The sequence below is a fragment of the Callithrix jacchus genome, chromosome 8 (genome assembly GCF_049354715.1).
Source record: "Callithrix jacchus isolate 240 chromosome 8, calJac240_pri, whole genome shotgun sequence".
Classification (NCBI taxonomy): domain Eukaryota; kingdom Metazoa; phylum Chordata; class Mammalia; order Primates; family Cebidae; genus Callithrix; species Callithrix jacchus.
This window is the reverse complement of record NC_133509.1, coordinates 94171188-94190450: the sequence shown is the minus strand read 5'-3', so window position 1 is coordinate 94190450 and position 19263 is coordinate 94171188. Positions and strand designations below refer to the sequence as shown.

The 19263-nt window shown below is 36.0% G+C and overlaps 2 protein-coding genes across 10 annotated transcripts in view; one reads left to right on the top strand and one right to left on the bottom strand.

The window, feature by feature from the left end:
• The window catches only part of CCDC175 (coiled-coil domain containing 175), an 87390-nt gene extending 68767 nt beyond the window's left edge, over nucleotides 1–18623 (top strand). For 3 of the 8 annotated variants that reach the window (XM_054239989.2, XM_002753948.6, XM_078335042.1), the window contains one exon: nucleotides 315–1776. In XM_054239989.2, coding sequence (XP_054095964.2) covers nucleotides 315–400 — 86 coding nt within the window. In that variant the 3' untranslated portion in view covers nucleotides 401–1776. Of the gene's footprint in view, nucleotides 1–314; nucleotides 3087–16722 lie in introns of those variants that run through there. The other 5 variants (XR_008474420.2, XR_008474419.2, XR_004729936.3 and 2 more) reach the window with 5 other exon arrangements.
• On the bottom strand, nucleotides 271–19221 carry JKAMP (JNK1/MAPK8 associated membrane protein). 2 transcript variants are annotated; one of them, XM_002753968.6, is made up of 7 exons: nucleotides 19145–19221; nucleotides 17114–17205; nucleotides 16095–16249; nucleotides 8939–9145; nucleotides 7438–7619; nucleotides 4028–4104; nucleotides 271–1770 (listed from the first exon to the last, which is right to left on the bottom strand). In XM_002753968.6, exons 1-7 carry the CDS (start codon nucleotides 19146–19148, stop codon nucleotides 1552–1554), a joined length of 936 nt encoding a protein of 311 aa, XP_002754014.1. In that variant the 5' UTR covers nucleotides 19149–19221; the 3' UTR covers nucleotides 271–1551. The 2 variants fall into 2 exon arrangements, with proteins under 2 accessions (XP_002754014.1, XP_009004356.1); XM_009006108.5 differs by having other exon boundaries at nucleotides 17114–17187.
• Between the last annotated feature and the right edge of the window lie 42 nt (nucleotides 19222–19263).

The window sequence follows — 19263 nt, the reverse complement described above, 5'->3', positions numbered from 1 at the left end:
AAAATGCAGATCTATATTAAGTATTCTGGAAATTATTTGCCCTTGGGGCCTTGTAGTTATAATTTATTCTTTTGTATACATACTTTTCTGCTAGAACAGGACATCTGAAAACATGATTGTTAAAATGGCTCCAGGTGGACCAGAAGATATAGTCCTAGTAATCAGACACATGACACCTTCCCTACTCCACCTGATTATACAATTACCCAATTGAGGATACTTTGGGCAATGCAGAATTTTGATAAACACTAATAACCACACAAAGCTATATGTAATACAAATAGAATTTTTACATTTATTTTTTATTCCTACAGAAAAGAAGAAACACAGTGGTACCAAAAGAGTTCATTTCCCAGTGGTTAAATGTACTGAGAAAAATATATTAACAAAGAATAACTAACAAAATAATGAAAGGATACAACTGCTGTGAATTCAAAAGACAAACACAACTACAGAAAAAGTGAGTGAACTTATTTTCACATTTTGCAGCTATTAATAGAAGTCTTAAATGTTTAAAATTTAATTCATACAATTGCCACCAAGTAGCAGAACCAGTAAATAAACTTCTAAACAATAAAAATGGATAAACATGGTCAGATTGTTGTTAAGTGCTAAAAATTTTATTTTGCTTCCATAGTTGCATCCATGAGCCTTCAGAGCATAAACATCACAGAACATCTGTCATAAAAAACAAACCATCCATAGGAAAACCATTTTTATATTGTGTATTTTCTGTATTTCATTAAATCTAATAAGCCATCAGTTGTAAGAGTTATTCTAATTCAGAGATGTCACGTGAAATAAAAAGTATCTCTAGATTAGTAAAATATGGTATGTATTTTTGCCCCAGATGTAAGAGGAAACTACTAGTTTGAATTACTTCCATAGTATTGTGCCAAAAAACAATTGTCAAAACACTGAAATTTTATGTAGTCAATCTTTTTATTATTGTTTTCTTTACAGGAACAATAATCCAAACAAGTCTTGAACCAAACTATCTATAAACAGAAAACCTGTTATATAAATTATTATCTATTTGCAATCTATCAAAATACTGTATTGGTGAAAATAAATAGATAACAAAAAACAACAAACATCATTTCTATGTTTGCTATCAGACCCTACAAGTATGTTTGTCTTTACAATTCATTATAGGTGAAAAACAAACTGAAACACAACAGGTGCACACAATTATGCCACTGCTAAGGATTGCAGATTACATATGTAAGTTTTTCTTAATAAAATGGGAACACATTGCTACGTACACAGAAACAGGATTTTGCTCTAAAGAACAGCTGAACTGTTGAGAGAAGCAAGTGCTTCCTTGTGGGCTTCTCATGTAGCAGATAATAGTACCCTGTGTAACAGAGTATTAAGGGGTTTTGCATTTTCCAAGTCTAACCATAAACTAAACAAAAACAAACCCAAACATTAAGATATACTGACAATCTTGTTCCCATATATGACAGAACAGTTCTCATACATGTTAAGATTTCTTTACTTTTTTATTAGGAATATTTCTTAAGTTTTCGGCATTTCACATGTCTACATTCAGTGTCCATTAGCTCCTTCTGAGAGTATCCGTGAAGGTTCGGTAAACTTTGCAGTGAACAAGTAAAAAAGGGCTGGTGTAGGTACCAAAGCCAAAAGGGGCAAATCCTGCTCAAGTTTATCCACTCTAGAAATGGAGATTATTCCATAGGCATGAAGTAACCAGTGGCTGAAGAGAACAATAAGTCTTTTCTTTCTGACCAGAAGATCATAGCAGTTCTATATAATTTTATAAAAGAGAGAAAAGAGAAATACAGATTATCAGGCTAAATCAGCTGGGTAATTTAATATATTTTAATGTAAAATACATGATTTATAATCTCAGAATCATAAACTGTTTAAGCTAAAAAAGACTTAGGAAATCACTCAGTCTAGCCACCACACTTTACAGATGAGGAATGTGAGGCTCCTAAGGTCATATAAGCACTCAGTAGCAGCATCAAGATGAGAGCCACGTCATCATGTCTCTTAAGTCTTTGTCTACGCCAGCATTCCCTCCTGGAAACACTATAGTTCCTTCTGAAAGAAAGATATGAACTAGAAGGGAAACTCCACTTTACCTGCTTGTGTCCTGCCCTGATCCACTGTCACTATGGATCTATAGGAGGGAAATAGGTACAGAAACTCAACCTCCTTAACCTATAACATTCCTGGAGCCTGCTGCATGAATAGTACGGAAGCAGAAATGACATATGAACAGTCTTATTTTCTTTTAATCCTTAATACCACTGCATATAGTATGCAGAAATTAGAACAAAATTAATACAAAATTAATATCTAAATGTGCTAATAAACACATTAAAACATAATTTGCAATAGATTATTTACCAACTTTCTCTTATCATTAAACAGCTCATCACCTCAACCAGTTCTAAACTGTCTTTCCTGCTTTAGGTCCCCATTTCATGCTAATTGAAGTATGTGAACATTTTATATAGGAGATTCACAGGGGCAGAGAAACAAATAAGTTTCAAGATAATTTAACAGTGTATAGCTAATTCTTAACTATGGATAAGAAATAAAAATTCAAAAACCTCATTTTATTCAAATAGCCAATTATTTCCTCCCTCAAATCTTTCCCTAGAGTTGATAAAAGTGTCAAAACTAATTTGCCTATCTTCTTTAATTAATTATATTTCAATGCTGGTTAAAGATTACAAAGGAAAAATGAGGATCATCTACAGATGAAAACAACTGAATAATCACTATAAATATATTCTGTCTAGTTCCTCCACTATTATCCTACCCAAAAGTCACTATGATTTCTAGATGTTTTCCCCCATTCAGCCTTTGACTAAGATAATAGAAAAAGTGGCATCAACAGTAACCACTCCAAAATAGTTAACAACTTATTTTCTCTGGGTTGAGTTTTTTCATGTTATAAATTATGAGAAAGCACATATCAACTGTGATGGGTAGTTTAAGACAGTTCATAGGCCCTAGATTAGCAAGTTTGAGTGGAAGAGTACTAAGACACTTTATATTTTTGCTTTCTTTAGAGTTTAGCCTCAGAATAGTTCTTAAATCAGAGCCATTAACATATTTAAAATCATTTAAATATAATATATTAACAGTAGAGAGCCACATAATTATTTTAGAAAGAAAATGTCAGATTGCATATGAACACATAACGTACAAGAATGCCAATTTTGATTTAAAGTTTAAAGAATACATTTTTCCCTAGGCATAGAGTCAAATACCCTATTGCTTCACATTTGTTGTTTATGTTTTTGACCAATAGCTTAGTTCCTTAAAAATAGAATATGTGAAAATATAGATGTGATGACATGATGTTCTATTCTACCCAGTGACTATAAATGTGTCAAAACAGACTTTTCTGGCCAAAAATATTCTAAAAATAAAGACATATACAATTTTAAAAAAGGAGTTGTTTATATTAGTGGCCTTCCACTGAAATATTAAAAAGTTAGAGGTACAAAATGGATACCCTGATAAAGGAACAGTATCAGAATAATGTGGCTTTTAATGTTAGCTCCAAATCCCCCAAACATTATGGGGTAAGAGTAAAAATCCATAATAAAGAAAATAAAATTTGGGATAAAACATAGAAGGATATGGAATGAACAATTACTGATGACTGTTAATGTTGCCATTGTAAAATAAAGTTTAAAATTACTTCTAAATATAAAACATTTTTATGGTTTTTCTCAAATTAGTGTTAATAAGTTTCAACATTTCAATAATTATATGTTAATGTAAACTGACTTTTCTCCTTCATGCTGGATAGTTGAGCCTGACTACTTCACTATTTTGCTAATTTCCCATGTAACTATATAGTCCAGTACACAGCTTTTTATAAAGTTAACAAGCTAAAGGCTACCAAGTGGTATCAATCAGCCAAAGATCACTAAAACAATTAGTTGTACTATATCATATCATATGGACTATTCTTATATTCAATTGTCAAATTTATAGAAAAAAAAAGTATTTAACAAAAGAGAAAAAGACTTCCTACCTCTATTTCAGAAGCAGACATGTACACAGCCAGAGTAACCAAAGATAACACTAATATAATATAAGGGAAGGCATAATCTGAAAGATAAGCATGGTATTATGTTGGAAATTGAACAAATTATCTGAATAAACCATCAAATAAATTCAAATAGTAATTCTCCTTAAAGTCAAATCCTTTCTCAACCAGTTCTGTGAGACTTACGACCTAAGGACCTCAGGCAGGGGCCAGCAATTTTTTTCTGGAAAGGGAAAGACAGTAAATAGGTTTAGCCCTGCAGGCCCTATAGCCTCTGTCTTGATTACCCAGCTCTGCAGTTATGGTGGGGAAGCAGCCACAGACGGTTAATACATACATGAATAGGCATCAATAAAAACTTATGGACAGTAAAATATAAATTTCGTGCATTTTCCACATCAAGAATTATAAGTCTTTTAATTTTTTTACTGGTAAAAAAATGTAAAAACTATCCAAGGCCAGCATTGAAGAACCTTGCCTTAGGCATCCAGTGAATGTAAATAACTAGCTTCTTCCCTCTGCTTTCCAGAATAGTACCAGTTAGGTACCAAACTTAGGAGAATTCAAAAAATGGTCAAATAATTTTCTGTGTTTGTGGTCCAGGTGGGGAACCTCAGTTGAGAAAAGTTATCTTTAAGAGTAACTCAGCTTTAATTAATCTTTAGAAAAGGTCATTTATCAATAAACCTCAAAGTATAAAAAGAGATCATTCAGTATTCTTAATATCAAAATTCCAGAAATCTCTACAGTACAGTAATAAAACTTTAATCAATTTTTTTCCTATAAAACACCATTTTTCTCTTAAAATGTTTCAAATATGTAACACACTATAATAAATGGACAAATTGAGAAAAAAACTTTGAATTATTTTTCATACAATTATTTGTAAATGACTTCAGTTTATGAAATACTAATCATTCTACATTGCAGTAGAATCCATTTGGAACAATTTCAAATATTAATTCAGGATGCGCAGCAGCCAGAAACTGAGTTATCCATACAGGTTATACAGGCCTTATTCCAGCTTACTAAAGAACTGAATGACTTATCTGACATTTAGAACCTTTTATTTAATAGACAGTAATTAGGTCCTTAACTGTTCCAAAAAAACAAAAACAAACTCTATTTAACCTATAAGTAGCTAAACAATGTTGCTAATGATACAAATGTAATACCTGATAGTAAAAAGCCACATAAAATAAAAAGGAAAAAAAGAGAAAGTTTCTAACTAAGCCCAAATTCGTGGGAAGCAGAGGTAGGTACCGGGCTAGAGATAGGATTTGGAGTGGTTCTTAATTTCTACTGCACAAAAAAAATTGAAATTTTGTGCAACCAGGTCTGGAGTAGGATCTAGGGATATGCATTTTAGTTCCCCTGGTGGTTCAGCTGCAGATCACACTTAGAAGCTGGCTTCCATAATACTTCCAAGCAGGTAAAATTTGTCACTGACATATTCCTAATCATGCCATATCTTTCTCCCTAGATCCCCAGTCTTTCACTATCTTAAGCTATTATAAGCTTCCTAGTGCTCTGCTTTGCTGAGACTTGCTATATCCCTACAAACCAAAAATTATCTATTATCTTTTTTCAACATTATAGAATTATGAGTTGGTAATGCAAATGAATAGTACTTCCTTGAGTCCCTCTATGAATGTGTTTTGAGTGGAAGCTTGTTGAAATGATAAAAACATCACCATGGGAAAAGTTATTTTCAATATAGGCAGCTACAATATAGGAAGCAATGCTGTCTGCCATCTCTTTGGGTTAGCTTTCCAAACATTTTTCTGCTTTTCATAGGCTCTACACAATAGCACCACCTGCAGTCTAGAATCTACAGATTTGAGGCCTGCCAATTCTTAACTCTTCAGCCTCGCAGAAACAACTACCTGTGATCTTTTGGCTATTCCACGAATTTGCCTCTTCTAATATTCACATTTATCCATCCACTGGTTACTAAGTCAGAAAGCTACTTTATAGTATTCTTGTTCCATTCCTTCAGCCCCTGCCTTTGTTCCCTAGCTTAGTTAATGCTATCTTTGAAGTAGCTCCTCATTCCCAGTGTTTTGCTACCAAAGATGGAGAATTCCAAATGTATCAAGTTATCTTTCTACAGCAAATCTAATCATGTCACTCTTCTGTCTAAATCCTTTTAAGAATAGGTTCCTATTCCCTAGAACAAGAATGGCAACCTCAAATGACACAGAGGCTAGCCAGGAAGGTATAAGGGCATGGGCCAAATCTAACATGGAAACAGAGGAGCTAAAGGGAACTATAGCTTTTTAAATCCTGTGCAGGCCAAATGAAACAGTTCATCTGTAAACCAGAATATGGGGATAACAGAATTTCTGCTTCCTTTGGTCTTACCCTCAGCCCTACCATCACCATGAACCAAATTACATTCCCAAACTATATTACCACATTACATTACCAAGCTCCATATAAAGGATGGTATCCAACATCTTGGAATGTTCAATATCACATATTCAAAAGAACCACACTACATTTTCTCAGCCATTGGCTTGCCTGCTTTATTTCCTGATAGTAAGTGAGGCTTTTAACAGTGAATTTTTCTTATTCTTTTGAGTCATTTTGGACTAAATGGTTACGAAACGAATTAATGGTTACATTAAAATAAAAGATATACTGAGGATGTGTTACTATAAAAGGTTTTCATAAATGAACTTAGAAACCTAGGACCCTACTTAATAAACAGTATACATTATCAAGATTAATGTTCATATATTCCTAAATAAAAAAGTTTTTATTTCTTATTATATACTTAGATTTAAAAAATATTCTAATTTGGTCATGAGCTTCAAATGCAAAGTATTCTCTAAACAGAAATCACTTTTGATTAGCTGCACTGATTTCTTGAGAATTTTTATTCCATTCCAAGAAATCCATTATTTTTCTTTATAATACTGATCATGTTTTAGCAAAAGCATACACTAAGGTTCATTTCCAAGTGTTAAACAAACTGGCTGGGTGCAATGGCTCATGTCATAATCCCAGCACTTTGGAAGGCCGAGGCGGGCCAATCACAAGGGCAGAAGATTGAGACCATCCTGGCCAACATGGTGAAATCCTGTCCCTACTAAAAAAATTACAAAATTTAGCTGGATGTGGTGGTGTGTGCCTGTAGTCCCAGCCACTCAGGAGGCTGAGGCAGGAGAATGGCTTGAACCTAGGAAACTGAGGTTGCAGTGAGCCAGGATCATGCCAGTATACTCCAGCCTGGTGACAGAGCAAGACTCTGTCTCAAAGCAAAAAAAAGAAAAAGAAAAAAAAGGATTAAACAAACTATTTTAAGGAAAAAGCTCCTAAGTTAAATTTAGGGAAAGTATCACTACATACAATAATAAATATATTTCATCGACTTTACCCATCAAACTTACATAAAAGGCCTCCACCAACTGCCTGAAGCACAGTTAAAATTGGGAAGAAGTAAAGTGCAGCATAAATACTTTTAAATCGATCAGACTTCCCTAACCCACATGCAATCTTCTTCACCAGAAGAGGTCGGAGCAGCATCATTAATACCAAGCAGAATGCATAATAGATAAATACAATGGTGTATCTGTAAAATAAAATAGAGAATTTGTAACATCAGAAATGTTTTTATCCTTGATCATTTTTAAATGAGAGCTCCTAAAAAAGGTTTACAAAGCATATTTAGTCTATCCATTGGATTGGTGGAAGCCTGGCCAAACAGGCTGTCATACACTACTAGCAAGGGTACAATGGTTGCTTTCTTAGGCAATTTGGAAATATGTATAAAAAAATCCTAAAACCTTTATCCCTTTTGATTCAGCAATTTTACCTGTAGAACTGTATCAGAGGGAAACAACCAGGCATACACAAAAAACCCTACTGTACAAGGATTTTTACTGAATCACTTATAATAAACAAAAGTCCAGAAGAAAACAAATATTCAATAATAGGAAACTTTATATTTTATAGTATATTCATGCTGCAATATTATGCAGACATATAAATCTAGTTATGAAAATGTTAACAGAAGTAACTGTGCCTAATATATTAAGTGCCGACAGCTTACAAAATAGCATGTCATAGTATAAGCTTAATATCCTTAAAAATGTATATATACACATGCAGAAATAAAACTGGAAAGATAAAATTTTTAGCAGAATCATCTCTAGGAATAGAATTACAGATTATTTTATTCTGTGGGTGCTTTTTTTATGTTTTTGAAATGTCCTATTTTTAATGTAATTACATTTTAATGTAATTTTTATAATCAGAAAAAAAAAAAGCTGTAGAAAAAGTTCTGTGTCACCAGACTTCTAGCATTTTATTTTGAATAATGGGACTTTCAGCCACATAGTTCTAACTTAACTTTCATGAATATTTTCAAATCATTTTTACTATCTTGCTACTGAAACCCTCTCCCTGTACAGGCGTGTCCTAGAAAGTGCAGCAGTCATTTCAGATCACCGACCACATGCTTCCTCCCCACACAACTAATGATACCATAATCCTGTGTTCTTATGATACTTTCAGGTTTAGTCCTGTACCATAATGCATTAAGACATGTTTCATCTCTTGGGTAATACTTTTTTGTCTCGTTATACTACCCACTACCAACTTCAGAAGAAAACAAAATCTATCCATTCCTGCAACTTGTAGTTCCTGAAGAGCTCCAAAAAAGAGTATTTTAATCAAGAGGAAACCATCATGTGTTACCTCTTCTAATGAATCAGTTTATTCTCCGAATAAACTGAAGTTACTAGAGGCTGTTTACATGTTCAAGGTAATGTAGCAGCTGGCAGACCCAGAACTCAAACCCACACCTGTTTTTGTCTCCAAAGTCCATAAAATCTATAATAATCCTCAGAGATTTCTAAAAAATGATCATACATCTAAATAAACACTCACAGTGGGTAGACGGCTTCGTGTGTACAGTGCACTGTGGTAACATAATCTGGACTTGGGTTGTAAAGCATCGTGTACCAGTCAGAAAGCATCAATACTCGACATGACCGAATATAAAGAACACCAACTGGATCACTCACAAGTAAGGTGATAATAGCTGCCATGCTGCATTCAAACAATGCAGTGATGTGTTGGAAAAGTGCACTGGAACTAGAGAAGAAGGAAAAGAGGCATGATTATCAGAAAAACTGCAATATTTAAATGGCTTTAATAAAACATGTACATGTGTCACGATACAGATTTCTAAATAGATGAGAAAAGCCAAACACAAAAACTACTCAGGAATATAACCTTATTTTCTCAAAAGGATAAATACTGTGGCAGTATTATCTAAATGTGTAACAGAAAAGGAGAAATTAGATCTATCTTGTATCTTTAGTATCTTGCCAATTGTTGCTAAAACTTTCTTAGTTATCTGTGTATCATTTTAATATTTTAATATGCACATAAAAGATGGTATGTAACATGTATTTGTTATAGTCATTATAATGAATATTATAAGCTCATCTCCTACCCAGTAACTAGAACACTGTCAACGATTGATATCTATTTCTTTGTTACTCCCCATCCATATCTCCATCTCTCCCCTAAAGGCAACCAAATACCAAACTGCTTTTATCACCTTATTCTAGAAAGTTTTTATCGCAATTGTATTTTATGTTTCACAAATACTCTGGTTAGTTTTACTTATTTTTGAATGCTATAAAATGATAGCACACTAATATAAGTCTTTTGAGATTTTTTTCCACTTGAAATTGCATTTCCAAGTTTCATCCATGCTATTCACCCTTATAGCAGAGGTTCAGTCATTTTTGCTACTGGGTTAAGATTCCACTGCGTGACAATACCGTGGTTTGTTTATCCATTCTGCCATTATTTAAATATATTGCAAATATGTTCCTCTCAGTTTGTGAGCTCAATTTTCACTTTTTTCGTGATTTCTTTTTATAAACATGTTCTAAATTTTAATATGCCAGGCTTTATGTTTTTCCTACTTAGCAGTTTAAATATTTTAATAAATCCTTCCACACCCTGATAATGTGTGTAACACACACACACACACACACACACACGCCCATTCTAAATATTTTAAGGTTTTGCTTTTTACATTTATCTTTAATTCACCTAAAAAGAGATTTCTGGGTCTAACATAAGGCAGGATCTGACTTTACCTTTTCCCATTTGAACTGTCAGTTATCCCAGCAGCAGCATTTTATTGAACAGGTACTCCTTCCCACCCCTGCCCTCAACTAATTTGCCATGGCACTTCTGTCACATAAAGTTTCATACATAATTGCCTGTGTTTTGGCTATTTTGTTTCTTGAGTCTATCTATTTCTGAGCCAAAAGAATAAGATGATCATAATTCTTGATGTTACATACAGTCTTCTACTTCTTTGGTGGTCTTGGCTATTCCTGGCTCTTCCATATAAATTTTAAAATTGGCTTGTCAAGTGCTCAAATAAATCCCATGTAGCTTAGCTATCTTGGTCTGAGCTATGTCACAGTACTTGTGGTACTGTACATGGAATATAGGAAATAGTTTCATATATTTATCTTATAGCCAACCTTTTTATTAAACTGTCTTGCTATTTCTATTATCTAGTCTATAGGTGATTTTGAGTTTTCTACTTGAACACTGTTTCTATTATGTATCATTGCATAGCAAACTACCTCAAAACTTAGTGGCTTGAAACAACCACCACTGACCTTTTCTCACTATTTTGTGTTGTGACTGGGCTCAACTGGCTAGTTCTTTCTGCTCCGCATGATGTCAACTTGGAAAGCACTTGTCTAGAGGCTTGACCATGCTGCAGTGTTTCAAATGACTAACTCATATGGCTGTATTAAGTGCTGGCTGTTAGCTGGAAGCACAACCAAGGCTGTTAACACGTGCACCTTGGTTCTCTTCCACATGGCTTCTCTTTTGTTTTCAGTATTCTGCAGTTTAATTATGATGCGTGTAGGTGTGAATTTCTATTTAATCTGCTTGAGATGTATTTTGCTTCTGGGATCTGTGAATCTGTTTCTCATTATTTTTGTAAAACCTGAAGCCAGTATCTCTTAAAATACCAGCTCTCCTTTATAGTCTCTATTTTTCCAGAGACCCTAATTAGATACTATGGACAAAGACTTAACAAAATATTTATGCTGTGCATGAGAATCTAGCCTTAACTCTCTAGCTCTTTTCTCCAGAAAGCCTGATAAGGATAGAATGTCAACTATGTTGCTAGGCAACACTGCTTATAATACAAATGATCCCTGACTGGTAAATTGCATCTGGACTGGGGAGAACCATAAATTAACTATAAATGCCTGATGGGGATACCATGGTTTGGCTTTCTTGAGTTCAGTGACTCTTAACAATTTGCATGTCACTTGCAGGACCCCAGAAGTTCATAGAGTTGTTAAAAGAGAGACTGGCTCCTGGGAAGTATAAGATTTTAGGTGTGGACCACTCCCACACCCATGCAACATGGATCTCACCTTCTTGCACCTGATTTCCCATCTCCTTCTTTCTCAGTGCTATATTTCATTATTTATATGCATTTTTTTCTAGTTCACTAAATCTATCTTTAACTGTTTAATCTGCTGACTACCTTTTTTCTTTTTTTGGCAAGCAAAAATTTTCATTTTTAAAAGTTTCCTTTGTTTCCCCATCACATCTGTTTACTCCTAATAATCTCTTATTATGGACAGCTTGTGACTACATTCTTAATTTCTTTATAGGTAGCAGTTACATATCCTGTAAGCAAAAGTCCATTATCTGTGTCCTTTGAGAGCATAAATATATTGTTTGTTGCATCTACCAATAAGTCATAGTGCTATTTTATTTAGTAACCACAGATTATGAGGTCCTTACTACAGCTTAATGAGCAAGAGTCTTATAGGCTTAAATTGAGAATGGGGAAGCTTTCCAGAAAAGAGGCTTTGCTGCTTCTGTCAGCAGCCATGGCCACTACTACTTTGGGCTCAGGCCGTTGAGAGTCTAGTCTTAGCATAGGCTACCCAAGACTCAGTATCCAGGTAACACTGGGGCTACCAGCAATTGACCTCAGACAACAATCTCATCCCATTCTGTCTTGCCACTCTGGCCCAGCTTAGGGTGGGTCGGTTTGTGTTTTGAAAGAAAAGTTCCTGGAGATCTTTCCATCTCCAGCTGGGACCAGCAATGTCTCACAGTTTATTTCCCAGACTTAGTTATTTCATGCAGGTGGGTTCACTTGGAGCTCCTAATTAACTCACACTGTTAGAAGCAGAACTCCTGTGCCATTTTACAAAGATGAAAACACTGAATATATAAATAAACACACATTCACATTATGTAATTTGATATTTTGCTTCCTTATAGAATTTATATTTTTAGAGGCAAAATCCTAACTTCATTATTTCTTGCCATTACTTTGGTAACCTTCTTACTGGTCTTCTTGTTATGTTCTCTTTCAATCTATCTGCAGCCAGCCACAAAATCTTTATAAAATGCAATCCGATTCTAAAACTCCTCTCATTAAACTACTTTGGAGTCCTTTCTGTCTTTCTGGAAAACTACCCCTCACCAGCATCATCTTCTATATTTCCTGGCCATGCTAAATGACTTTAAGTTCACTTGTGCCTCCACACATCTGGGCATGCATCATCCTCCACCTCAAAACACATTTCACCTATCTGCCAAACCATGCATCCTTCCAAATCAGCTCAGAGGTTATCTACAGTTTTTATGAACATTTGTCAACCTCCAGCCCCAATCTATCTGGACGGTAAGTGCAAAGCTTCAGGAAATTGTAAGGGACGGCCCTTGTGTTTCTTGTTACCAATTTCCTAGGCAAAGCATAGTTGTACAACTCCTTCTTTTTAAACTTCGATTCCTGTCTGAACATTAGTCACTCCTCTGTCTTCCCTCAAACCAATCTCTAGTCTCTGCTTCAAGTCTCTTCCTCAAAACATAGCTGATGTTTGAATTCAAACACATTTGGTGAAGACATCCCTATGCCCTTTAGCTCTCTCCTCTACTTTGGCCTGAGAAGTTCCTGCCAACTAACTGGGTAATTACTCTATTTCAGCTTTAAATTGATCACATCTCCTTTCTCACCCCATCTATCATCATTCTATTAATATAAAAGAAATTAAAAGCAGGATGCAAGCTGCTATTTTTAAAGTATTTTTATAAATTAATCTGAAAATTTAAAAATGCTTTCCCAATGTAAATAACCACCCTCCAATTGTTAGGTAGAACCCAGAAAACTGCTGATTCTATTTCCATCTGACCATCTTTTCCATTTCCATTCCAACTACCATAGTCTATTTCTTTGACAACAGTCTTCTATTAAATATCTCACCTCTAATCTACCCTCCACAGAAATTTTCTTCCTAAAATATACATCAAATGATGCCACTTCTGTACACCAGACCTTCACCAATAAATGATTCACTCAAATACAGAGTGATTTTTTTGGATGCTCATTCCCTCCAAATCTCATGTTGAAATGTAATCCCCAAAGAGGTGAGGCCTAGTGGGAGGTATTTGGGTCATGGGAGTGGAAGCAGTAATGAGTGAGTTCTCACTCTATGAGTTCATGTGAAATTCGGTTGTTTAAAAGGCCCTGGTGGCCAGGTGTGGTGGCTCACACCTGTAATCCCAGCACTTTGGGAGGCTGAGGCAAGAGGGCTGCTTGCACCCAGGATTTGAGACCAGCCTAGGCAACAATAGAGAGACCTTGTCTCTATAAAATATAAAAAATTAGTGGGGTGTGGTGTTGCACACCTGTAGTCTTGGGTATTTGGAAGGCTTAGATGGGAAGATCACTTGAGCCTAGGAAGTCAAGGTTGCCGTAAGCAGTGATCACACCACTGCAATATAGCCTAGGTGACAAACCAAGACCTTTTCTCAAAAAATAAAATTGAAAAGATAAAACTAAAACTAAAATAAATAAAAGAGGTCTCTCCTCCCTCTTTCACCATGTAGTTCCTCTTTGCCTCCTGCCTCCTCTCATACTGGTTCCCCTTTGCCTTCTGCTATGATTGTAAGCTTCCTCAAGCCATCACCAGAAGCAGATGCCAGCACTATGCTTCATATACAGCCTGCAGAACCATGGGCCAATTAAACCTGTTTTCTTTATCAATTACCCAGTCTCAGGTATTCCTTGATAGCAACACAAATGGACTAACAGAAAATTAAAACTGAAGGGTGGGGCAATGCTATAAAGATATCTGAAAATATGAAAGCAGCTTTGGAGCTGGGTACCAGGCAGAAGCTGAAAGAGTTTGGAGATATCAGAAGAAGACAGGAAGATGAAGGAAGGTTTGGAATGTCTTACAGCCTTGAGTGATTGGGACCAAAATGCTGACAGAAATATAGAGAGTGAAAGCCAGGCTGATGAGGTTTCACATGGAAATAAGGAAGTTACTGGGATCTGTAGTAACGGTCACCCATATTATGCCCTAGCAAAGAATGTTGCTGCATTGTGTCCATGTCCTTGGGATCTGTGGAAGTTTGAACTTAAGAGTGATGACTCAGTGTATCTGGTGCAAGAAATTGTTAAGCAACAAAGCATTCAAGATATGCTGTGGCTGCTCTAAAAGCCTATGATCAGATAGATGTGGGAGCAAAGGAATGATCTAAAAGTTGGGACTTATACTTAAAAGGAAAGCAGAGCCTAAAAGTTTGGAAAATTTGCAGCCTGGCTGTGTGGTAGAGAAGAAAGGAGCATTTTCAGGAGAGGAGTTCAACCAGGCTACAGAGCAAAACTTGCTAGGGAGGTTAGCATGGCTAAAAGAAAGCCAAACAAGTTGCAGTCAGATGAAGAAGACAGTATTTCAGACAGCAGAAAGAGGTTGGAGGAAGGGAAAGAACCTAAAGTAGGAAAGATTTTGAGAAGCTGGAAGAACTAAAAGAAAATCAGTGTGGCTGAAATGCACTAAGGTAGTTTGACTTCCCATTACCAGCAGATTAAAGTTCACATGCTTGTCAAGAACCTTCACATTCTGCCTTCAACCTATCTTTCCTATTTCCCCTTATATTACTTTTCTTCATTTGTAACCCACTCTTGACCAACCCAGATTACTTCCATTCTTACCTACCTCAGATCACGTATTTCATACCTCTATGCCATTATTCATGCTATTTCCTCTGCCTAAAATGTTCCTTTTTTGAAATCTTACAGATCCCATCAGGCATAATTTATCTTTCCATTTTTTTGTAACTCCAGAGTACTTTGTTTCTAACTCTTCCACTACATGTCTAAGACTGCTTTATATTATAATTATGTACACATTTGTTTTCTCCACAAGATTCTGGCTATAAGCCATGTCAGTTATTTTTATATATCTTTCCCGATCTTCCAAACATAAAACACAATGCTCAGTAAACGTGTGCTGATTTAATATGTTAATATGAGTTTTTGTATTAGGTTACAGCTATATCATTTTAACTGCATACTTGATTATTAGTATTAAATTACAAAGAATGTGTTCCATAACAATAAATAGCTTATAATCATAACCAACATTTTTGTAGAAAACCAGTAAGGATTATAGCTGAGAAGCAAAAAAAAATTCCTTCAAGATCATTTAGACTAAAACACATTAAGGAGAGTTCCCTTAAAAATCACTAAGTCATGCCCTATTGTTAAGTTTTCTTGTCACAGGGAAGACTAATTTGAAGATAAAGGAAAAATATGTTTACTACTTTTAAAACAACAGAAGCGGCCGGGCGCGGTGGCTCAAGCCTGTAATCCCAGCACTTTGGGAGGCCGAGGCAGGTGGATCACGAGGTCAAGAGATCGAGACCATCCTGGTCAACATGGTGAAACCCCGTCTCTACTAAAAATACAAAAAATTAGCTGGGCATGGTGGTGTGTGCCTGTAATTCCAGCTACTTGGGAGGCTGAGGCAGGAGAATTGCCTGAACCCAGAAGGCGGAGGTTGCGGTGAGCCGAGATCGCGCCATTGCACTCCAGCCTGGGTAACAAGAGCAAAACTCCGTCTCAAAAAAAAAAAAAAAAAAAAAAAAACAGAAGCAGCATAATTACTTAATAAGGTCTTCCGAGTGATAATTGTTCCAACATTAGTCCAGCCAGGTATGTTCACACAAATGTGCTAACCTCTTTTTCCCCGAGTACCATTCAATGAAGAACCAATGTAAAACCAGAGGAAGCATTGCCATAAATCCAAGATACAGCCAATCATAAAGTTCAGGAGATTCTGTGCAAGGCTGACAATATTTCTGTGCATTCGTTCTCTGTCCTCTTGGGCATACCTACAATAAATAAAACCAGTATTTTGTGTACAGATATTATTTTGGAATATTAACAACCCCCCATCATTCTGTAAGACATCCTATTTCAGTTTAAATATTTAAGCTGAAATTATATTTGCAGATTTTAGAAATTTAAAAAAGCATAAATAAAAAGGAATCTATATTGTATGTGCTATTTTGGTACAATGCTCTTAAAAGATTGCTTTTATAAGTTACTTAAAAGTTGACCAACATTCAATGAAAAACCTAGTTATTAACATTATATAAGAATAATTGCAGATAAATGTTCTGGATTTATGATGTTCAAATTACTGTATAAGACACTGTACTAAATCACAAGAAACTAGAAATTTTAAAATTATTAAACGTTTTGAAAAATAAAACAGACATCAAAATGTCAACATAAACAATGACTGTTTTAATGCCTCCACATTCTTTTATATTTTTTTATTTTATCTTTTTTTGAGATGCAGTCTCTCTCCGTTACCCAGGCTGGAGTGCAGTCGTGCAATCTCGGCTCACTGCAACCTACAACTCCTGGGTTCAAGCAATTCTCCTGTTTCAGCCTCCCAAGTAGCTGGGACTACCGGCTCATGCCACTACACCCAGGTAATTTTTTCGTATTTTTAGTAGAGACGGCATTTCGGTATATTGGTCAGGCTGGTATCGAACTCCTGACCTCAAGTTATCCACCTGCCTCAGCCTCCCAAAGTGTTGAGATGATACACATGAGCCACTGTGCCTGGCCCTCCCTATTCTTTTATAAATTAACGAGTATAATAAGAAAAAATATTCTACTTGTGATAATATTTCAAAAGCCAATAGATTTTACAATATGAAATAAGATACAAACATAAGACTTACCCCACATTCTCCATATATTTCAGTTGAGCCATTTTTAAATAATAGGGTCTTCCCACAATAAAGTCCAAGGCATGCTGGTTGAATATCGACAGCTTTTTAAAAACAAACGCCAGTATAGTAACATCTTTTGTGATTATAAAAAAAATAATGCAATAATAGCTGAAGCACTTGGTAGAAATATCTCAACACTGTTTCAAATTTTTAAATAATATGTATTAGACAAACGTAAGAAGCATTTTTAAATTTAAATTTCTTCATTTACACTGTAACACTACAGACAGTCATCCTGGAACCTTGCTGTTAATACTGTGCCTTAGATTAAGGTCCTCACCCAGCAGAGCAGGATCTATCTCCAGAACTCAAAGCCTAACCCGGTATGTCTCCAATGGCTCCAGCCAGCCCCTCCTCTTGATTACAGGATACTTTTGAGTTTCATTCAAATATACATATATTTTTTAATTAGAGCACCAACAGAGGGTCACCATCTTTTATTTTTCCCAGTCAGGACATTAAGCACCCACATGTACACACACGATTATCACCTATGTTCATAACAGAACACATTTTCACAGGATAGCAGAGAGAACGTAATGTCAGAACAGAGTAAGTAAATTACTTTTTAAAAAGCTTCCTAGATTATCCTAGCTTTTATCATATTTGTGGAGGATAAGTGTAAATTTCATCAAGGCTGTCACTGAGCCAAATTTAGGCACCACTGCCTTAAAATTAATCCCCTGATCTCAAGGCTTAGGGGAAAAGCAGCGATTCCTTACTAAAAAATCCCAACAACTAAGAACCTAGTATGTTCTTTGACCTCATTGACAAGAAGAAATTATGGAAGGAGTTTTCTTTCTCACTGACATCTGATTCCCTTCATTCATTGATTCAATCATTCAATAAACATATTCAGAGTCAGATTCCACTGGTTAGAGGCCACTAAAGGAGAAAGAGTTCCTGCCAAGAACCTACAATCGAATGTGGATTAAAACAAACAAACTGTGGTCTACACGTGAATTGATTTGAAAAATTATGCAACTTTTCACTATTCTTGAACTGTCATTTCCCAGATTCTTCAAGAATTCATAGTCTAGACTGCCTGGTCTACAATGCCCTCCCTCCTTTCACATTCAAGTAGACTTTTTATTTCCTTCTTCTTATGCTGCTGAGAGAAAGAGTACTGACTGAAATGTCTCAGGTTTAATATTTTCGCTTTTAACAAATTTCTGACTTAGCTTTTTAAACCTATTGGCTTCTTCAATGGGCGCTGATTTTCTGGTAACCAATTGTAATCACAATGTTCTAAATTAATAAATGAAAATGAATTATGTTTCAGATTTTTCAAGAATGCAGAAGCGAACGAATTGGAAACTTCTGTATGGGCTTTTCATCTAGTAGATGCTTAATAAATACATGTGATTGCCAATAATCTAAAGTTTCTCAAAATCCAAGGCCTGAAAACCAGTATGATAAACTGAACTGAAATAAACAGCCTATTACCTACTAAACAAAATCCAGGTTCCAAGTGTCTGTTCAATTTCCCCTTCCATTTCCTTTAGCGAACGATGGTTAAAGTTTTAAGACTCTATTTCTTTGTAACGGTCTTGCCCCTTTGGGACAGGCTCTGTAAGTTTACGTTTGAGGTTGAAGCAGGAGACAAATTATGCAGCAACTTGCTTCTGCTTTACTATTTTTTTCTGCACTGTCAGCCGCGCTTTCAATTCTGAAGTCAGCCACCCTCATGCAAGTGTTCCCTCCACATTAAACTAAGGGATTGAAGGGACATTTTCAATCAACAACAAAGGTCTGGCCTTTCCGCCGCAGGCAGCGCGCCTCCCCAAACAACCGGTCGGGGGCAGAGACAACCCCAACCCGGCAGGAATGCGGAGCCCGGGCCGAGGGCGGGCGGGGTCAAGGGACGAGCCTCCGCCGCCAGCCGAAGGCCGTCTACAGGGAGCCAAGCCCGAGGCCAACCGTGTAGGAAAGCAACCGGGACTAACAGAAACGTTTCCCGGAACTTTGACGACCACTCACCCATCGGCCGCCTGAAGCTTTTGTTCGAGAAGCACTAGATGAGCGGATCTGGCAGCTACACCGAACATCCGGGCCACAGCGGGCTCGGCGGCTCCGCCTCCCAGTAACCAGGACAACCG

Bases quoted from the DNA above. Each gene is read 5' to 3' on its own strand.
- JKAMP (XM_002753968.6), bottom strand. The intron at 9,146-16,094 runs GTTAGCACATTT...CTTCTTCTCTAG, and splicing joins TGGTACTCGGGGAAAAAGAG to TTCCAGTGCACTTTTCCAAC. The intron at 4,105-7,437 runs GTAAGTTTGATG...CTTATCTTTCAG, and splicing joins AGTTGGTGGAGGCCTTTTAT to ATTATGCCTTCCCTTATATT.